Below are 7,529 nucleotides of genomic sequence, written 5' to 3'. Positions count from 1 at the left end.
GGCTCTGGGTTTATAACTGGGTAGCTGTGGATTCAGGTCCAAGGTAGGGCACCTCTGTTAAAATCTTGAGCAAGGCAAGTTACTCAGTAAAATGCACAGTGTAAGCTGGGGTTGAAGAGGTTGATAAGGCCCTCTTGAATGGGAATATAAGCAAGTTCACAAATAAGCAGAGGCTTTTTACAATATGGATGGATATTGTAAACACACACACACACAGAAGTACAAGAAGAAAGCATGAGTTGGGATTGAGCCCTACGAAAATGTGAACAAGGAAAATTACCTTTGTTACAATGTTATGGAGAAGGGAGACATTCTCTCCATGGGGCTCTCTGAACAGCTACATCCTTTTGATGATTTATAGCACAGACATTTATGTTTTACCATGAAAATTTAATATAATCGTTACAAAAGGAGGGAATAATAATGACACCTCATATATAACTTATTTTATCTCAAATAATCATAAAGTTCTTCACATGTAATTAGGGACTGACTTCATCCACCACTGAAGTGCAGCACCCTCAGGGGTGGAATACAGCAGTGGTTCTGTGCCAGCAGTTCACTACACTGCAAGTAGGGAAGAGAAGTGATTACATTTCTTTGCTGATTGAACATAACATTTAAGTACAGGCCAGACTGAATAAGCCAAAATGGAAGATTTCCAGGGAACGGGTATGCCTGGGGATCCTTAATGACTGGTATCTGACAGGACTTTGTTTTCCATTTCATGAAAGCAGATGCTATTTATTTCATGGTGATAAACAATGTATTTTTCGCCAATATAAAATCAAGATGATGATTCATTGAATATGAGTTTCAGTGCTGTTCTTGCATCAACTTCCATAACTCGGCCTCGTAAGAGTTCCTGAAATGTCAGGCGGGCTGCAGTGATTGGCACGGACGCTTGTGATGTGGACAACAGGGATCAACCAGCGCGCAGTCTCCCTGGCACATCAGCTTGACAGCCATCTGGAGTGAGCTGGGCAGGCCACTACACAGGATTTCAATGTGGTATATATCTCGCACAGGAGAACTTTCTTCTCTCAGCAGACTGCCACCTAGTGGTCCACCAACAATCAGCTTTGCTTAACTATTTTGGCCCTGAGAGGAGAAGAGGCTTTCCCAGAACATTTGAATTGTCAGTAGTAAGTTTTCCAAAACAAGGCATGTTTTGCAGTAAATAGCCCTGACTCTGGCCTTGACAGGTGATTGTCTACACACACAATATGTTTATCAGTCAAAAACACACATTCCTTCCTTACATGCTTGAAAAACACCTGTGCATAATTCTACTGTATGACGGTCTTACTCTAAGTACTGTACATGACGAAAACGTCATTAGGAAAAAAATGTCGTTCATTTTGTTTTAACAAACAGTGCAAGGAATGTGGAACATCCGGTGATTGCGGATCTACTGGTTCATAAAGCTCTGAACCTATATTAAACAGCACATTGTTATTATTGGGATCACCTAATTTTGAACTTGTGTAGAGTTTTGCGCTGTTAACTGAGTGCACTTCATATCTGACGTGGCCACATTCCAACTCGGTGGAGAGTACTGTATGAGTGTTTCTCCTCTTTCGAATCCAATAATATTTATTTTCTATATATAACATTTTAACCAATCGCACCTCATGCACAAGTTCACCGTGTAAAGAGAGTCTGATATGGCAGAGATAGTAACTGCCTAATTACTGCGAAACTCAACTTGTTTTTAATTTTTTTTATTTTAATTTAAAAGTGTTAATACCCTCTCTCCCCAAAGAGTGACGTCAAACCTTGTGTGATATAGGCTTTGTGTGCCTTTATTTTTTGTTTCGCAGTATTATTATTCCTCAGCCTTGTAAACAACTGCACCAAGACACTCCAACGAAATTATCACATAACGCGACAATATCCTTGCGTTACAATGTTTTCATATTGGATTTAAAAAGCACACTATCTCTTTAAAAACTTTCCATCAACGCTGCCGAAAAGCATTTTTTCGTTTAGCCGTGCGACGTTTTTTCTTCTGCCGTAAAGCAACTGGAGAGGTGCCTGTGAGCACATAAAAAAGGAAAAGTGTTGGTTCATCAGAGGCTGAAACCCACAAAAAAAAGATCCGGAATACCAACGAAACTGCGGGATAACGCCGCCGTTTTCACCTTCCCTACCTGCGTAGTCCCGTTCCCCGGGTGGGCTCGGGTAGTTTTTGTGTATTTCCGACGGCATTTTTATATGAAACCTTAGCCCCCTCCCCTCTCCCCTCCTGCTTTCACTAGAGAGAGATAGCCAGTCACTGCAATGGCCTCCGATAGCGGTAGCAACATGGACAGAGAGATGATTCTGGCTGACTTTCAGGTGGGTTTCCTCTTTGCACGGGTTCCTGTACGTGGCTCTTAATGCTCGCCGACTTGTTTAACTTGACATGCTGTTCCTGAAAGGAAATGCCACACGTCAACAGCAGCACAAGAGAGACAAGATGCTCTTGTTCAAACAGAATAGAACCTGTCACATTTCAAACAACAACAACACAAACACACGCCGGTCTGGGTTTCTGTAGATGAGGTATAGACACTGTTAACACATTAGACGTGATACAGGAATCGTACTGGTTGAGAAGCTTACATGGCTTAATAAAGAAAAACAATGGTTCCATGAAGTTGAAAAATAAATGAAGACTTAACATTTTGTTTACGTTACCACGACTGAACGTAGATCTTGAACTCATCAAAAAAAAATTGCTAAAGGACAGTGAACTTTAACCCAAATAAAAAAAACAGGTTGTTGTGGATGTTTCACAAAGGCAGTGCCTGAACACTTTTTATACTCCTGACTTTAACAAGCTGTCTGTAAAGCTAAGAAAAAATAAAAACTATCCATTTGAGATCTACCAAAAGTGCTTTGCTGATGGCTGAAGAAAAATATTTTGATCTTAGAAGAGGTCCAATTTTAACTCTAGTAAGGCACTAATGGCCTAGTCCTGCAGCATTTTATGCAAATTGTAGTTTTTATAGGTCTTTAAAGATCCCGTTTAGACAGATAAGAAAATGGCTTATGCCAAAGAAATAAGGGATTTAACAATGCACCCAGTTTGACAGACTTGCCTTTCTGAAATCTTTAAGATGTTGCGGTTTGTTGCTGCCAAGCGTGATTGTCACCTTTTCATTCAGAAAATACAGTGAGAACAACATCTTTTTAATGTGAGCTTAGTAACTGTAAGATTTTAAATGAGTAGGGATGAATTAGTGTGATTTGTGTATCCTAAAATAATATTTTTCTGTATTTTCACTTTTAAAATTAATTTTAAGATCTTTTGATCTCAGAAGGGAAAATTAAAGTTTCTTTCTAAGATATTTTATACAGCAAATTGATTATTTTTATATAAATCATTATCATAGTCTTTATATTGGAGATTGAAATAGTAATTTTGTTGACAAACATTTGATGATATAAGGATATTTTTACAGCTTCTTTTCCTGCATGTCAGGTGACGCAACATGCAGTCTTGCTCTTCCCAGTGAGTTGGTAGAAAGTTTACATAAGTGACAGTCTGCTGTTTTGTAACATTTAACTCTACCTTCATTCTTTCTTAATGTGCTGTAGCTGTTCCTGCTGGGATTTTTCCTGTGTACCACTGTGAGTAATTGCCCACTGTTATGAAATGATGTTTGTAGGACACATGTGAGGAAGGAACTGAGGGAAACAAATGTTTAACAGGCCGGAGTGTGCTTCAGAGACCTGTGTGCTACTTACATCTTCCTCCTGTACTCTTCCATGGAATCTTTGTGCACCTGGTTCTGCAGTAGTCCATTTCCATGGTAGATTACAGTCTAAAAAAGGTGCCACAGGAGATAAAGCAAGTGAAATTGTAGGCTACATCATAAATGTTCAGATGAAGCAACATGGTTTAAACCCATTGCTTGAGATGTAACAGTGCACTGAGCAATATGCAGTACCACTGACTGGTGATTTGGTAAGCATGATGGAGTTAAGTTGCGCTGGCATAAATGATTAATGTGCAATATCTTAAGTAAGACCAGAAGGAATTAGCAAGTTGGTATTCATTACGTTTATAGCCATGAAGCCATTTACTGAGTAGACTGCTTCTGGTCAGTGATGATGTGTCTCCTGATAACAGTTTTACAAATGTCTAAAAGTGGCCCTTCATGCCTGTGATTATGTTTATTATGCTGATATCAAAGCCTTTTGTGATGCAGCTACGTTTCTGAACACCATGACCGCCCTTTTACTACTATAAGGATTTAGAAAGTTTTTATAGGTTTTGCAAATAATCCTGAGTTTGAGATGAGCCCCCTAATTAAATATATTGAATTGTCATAAAATGAGCAGAGGAATGGCAGTTAAAATAAAAATGCAACACAAGGAGTTTTTTAGTGTAATTAAATCTGTGTTCTGTGGGCTGGGAAGATTTAAGGTAACCTGGTTATATTTGTGGTATGACTGGACATGAAAGCCTAGTTCTTTGTGAAGCGTTTATTAAAATAAAGCTGATTTAGGAAAACTAATATATTCAGTCAGAGTATTTTTTGTTTCTGGATTAATTTTGACTGTAAGCTGAAAGATACCTGCTTTTTTCTATGCTTCATACACAGACATTCATGGTAGCAGGTTTTATTTTTAAGATCACTTTATTGATCATATACAATTTATTGTATTGGGAATTTGCCTTTTTGTATACCCCAACATGCTCTCCATGAGACACACAGAGAGGGAGTGAAGCTTGGGATCAGAGCTCAGGGTCAGCCTTTTATATTCGCCCCTGGAGCACTTGGGGTTAAGGGTCTTGCTCAGGATTCCTATGCTGACCGCGGGATACGAACTGGCAACCTTCCAGCCACAGGCGCAGATCCTTAGCCACAGAGCCATTGTTACTGATGGAAGTGTGCTCATAAGGTATTGTGAATGTCAGGAGGTTCTCAGAAAATAGTTTTATTTTTTTTAACCAGTTCAGCTTTTGTCTTTTTGGTCCTACTTTTTAATGGATAAATGTAAGTGGAAGAAAATCATTTCGCAGATTTACTACCCTTTCCATATCACTTGAATTTACAATCTCATTTTCACTTGACAGACTATGACAGACTGAACGGAAAACCAGAAGTTTAAATTCAGCCTAATTTTTAAACCCTTGCAGATGATCAGATACTAAAATCTCATGATGAGCATCTACAATTATCTGGAGTTTAGTGAATTTTGTGGAAACGTCCATTTGTCAGTAAAGACTGACAAAAACCACATATTACATCCGAGAACCTGCCACCTTAATCTAAAGACAGTTTTTGAATTCAATCAGTGTTCTATTAAAGAATCATCCAGGCCTTTGCTAAAGGACACCATGGACGTACACCATGTACTGTAAAGTTTTGCAATCTCCAATGTTTCCACATTGTTGTGCAGAAGGTATTTCAACTGTTTGGTCATGGAAGCCATTTGAAGTAAGAAGGGATTGTTAAATATGAGGCAGGTGTTTTTTAATATATGTGATGGGATTTCTGTAGATAGAATTCAGCTATTGGAGTAACTTAGTTGAAGTGCAGCAGCTGTAACACATTTCTTTTGTGCTGAATTAGCTAATCCATTACCCCAGTGCACCAGCAGAGAAGGACTTCTTATGCTGAAATTTTCCTTTGCAGTTACTTTCATTACCCTGCTTGTATCTATTAAAACAAAAAATAATAATTAGTAATAGACTGCAGACTGCCAGAAAATACATATTTATAATATATACCTCATCACTTATTTGCTTCTTTTGTTGTTGTTGGCTTCCTTTGAAAGATTATGAAAGATTGTATATGGAAAACACATGCACAGGCAGTCCTCTGCTTGAAAGTCAAGGTCTTTTTGAGATGAGATCTCTAGGCTCTGTATTTATCACCTACGTAGCCTTTTTGTTGCTCTATAGTTTTTAAACTTTTATGTCCTTATTTATTCAAACCATGTTCAATTTTATAAATACGTTTCTGTCAGTGGAAGTTCATGCAGTACTGATATAACGTTGAAGGACAAAATCATTACTGCTAGGGTTGGTATCTTCCTGTTGGCCACTTGTATTTCTGAATGACAGGTGATGGTGAAGGCTTCTGGGCAGAGCTTACAGTTGGCACAGTTGTGCCTGTTGCTTACTGGCTGATGTAACGGCTTGACAGAGTGGATAATTATGTGTAAAAATTAGTCACTTTGGAGTGTGACTTTGAGAACCCATGGCTCAAATTAGAGCCTGTCTGGGACAATAGTTGACATTAGATTTGCTATCACTAGCGACATTGTCAGAAACTTCCATCATCAAATGTATTGAAAGAATTAGCTATCTCTCTTTGCATGTCAGTTTGTACTTGATGTGTAGAAGACAGGAGGGAGTGAGGGGTTCTTTCAAGGTTAGTTTGAAAGTCATGTCCAGTTCTTTTACAGCAGCCAGGCTAGGATAAGTGGTCGGAACTTTTCATATCCCTAATGTGCAAGAAAACAGCTGAGGTACCCTGTTTCAGGTGTCACAGGCCAGGAATTAACTCCTCAATGTGCTCTATCTGTTTGTTTGAAAAGTGGTTTGGAGGTTAATTATAATCTAACGTAGGATCAGAGTGAAAGGGACACTTTGGTTGGAAAGTACTGTAAGATGTCCACAGTAAGCGATGGGCAGTTTCCCTAATGTTTGTCCACAGCTGAAAATAAGGCCATTACCTTTGTAACCTGACTGACTGTGAGACTTGCTCTCTGGGTACACAGAAATCAGTATGGCTTTCTGGCTTAGCACTGCCTTGTTTATGGAAGACCATCAATTAAAGCAGCCTTTGTCTCAAAGTCGGGGAAGTCTTTCTTTCCTCCTGAAGAAACCATTCTCATTTCATGCTAAGACATTTGGTCCTTCATGATGGTATCTTTGCAAATGTGAATGAGCTGTTAGTAAACAGTTTTTCCTGCTGAAAGCACAGAAAGCTGTTACTGTAGAGGTCTGTATTTTTAACAAGCAGAATGACACAGCTGTTTATGAGGTCAACAACTGACAGCTTAGCTTGCATGGAACGTGCATGATCTTGTGCTCAAATGAGAATTCTAAGGGACAATGGGACATTACTGAGGCTTTTCCTACTGTCATTCACATAACACATGATTTAGGGTGGTGTTTGTGTTAGGGTTGGTTTTTTGTTGAGAGTTTTGGGTTGAAATGTTTCTGGAAAATATGGAACAAAGCCACTTCCCACAGATCAGTATGGCCTACAGTAATATTTTACAGGAGAGTCAGTTTTTTTTTTGCAAAGTAGGTCGTAATCGTGTCTGAATAAACTATACAAATTATTTGATTTACATTTGGGGTTATATATGTGGAATTCTATAATTTGTGTTCCGGCTTGTCATGGTAAAAGTCTCTAGTCAAACGCAAGGAAAATTCAATGCAGTTTTCCTCGAATAATCCATCATTCCTGCGTTTTAAGGTTGATGGATTTAAATCCTTTCTTACTCGTACCCTCCCCAGGTTGAACAGGCAGATGTACTGTATTTACAGGACCATTTTCATTCCTAGGGCGAGTCTC

The 7,529-nt window shown here is 38.8% G+C and overlaps 1 protein-coding gene and 1 long non-coding RNA gene across 2 annotated transcripts in view; one reads left to right on the top strand and one right to left on the bottom strand.

Moving 5' to 3' along the window:
• Positions 1–1,789: 1,789 nt before the first annotated feature.
• On the bottom strand, positions 1,790–2,693 carry LOC138241236 (uncharacterized). The gene is made up of 2 exons (XR_011190422.1): positions 2,608–2,693; positions 1,790–2,416 (listed from the first exon to the last, which is right to left on the bottom strand). It is a non-coding gene; the product is annotated as an uncharacterized lncRNA (long non-coding RNA).
• faf1 (Fas (TNFRSF6) associated factor 1) overlaps positions 1,880–7,529 on the top strand; it is a 151,351-nt gene continuing 145,701 nt past the window's right edge. The window contains exon 1 of the mRNA XM_006635244.3: positions 1,880–2,340. Within this exon, the coding sequence (XP_006635307.1) occupies positions 2,284–2,340 (57 nt within the window). The 5' untranslated portion in view covers positions 1,880–2,283. The remainder of the gene's footprint in view (positions 2,341–7,529) is intronic.

This window comes from Lepisosteus oculatus, chromosome 9 (assembly GCF_040954835.1).
Source record: "Lepisosteus oculatus isolate fLepOcu1 chromosome 9, fLepOcu1.hap2, whole genome shotgun sequence".
NCBI classification, from domain to species: Eukaryota; Metazoa; Chordata; class Actinopteri; order Semionotiformes; family Lepisosteidae; genus Lepisosteus; species Lepisosteus oculatus.
Note: the sequence above shows the minus strand (reverse complement) of the source record. Positions and strands in the feature narration are given on the sequence as shown.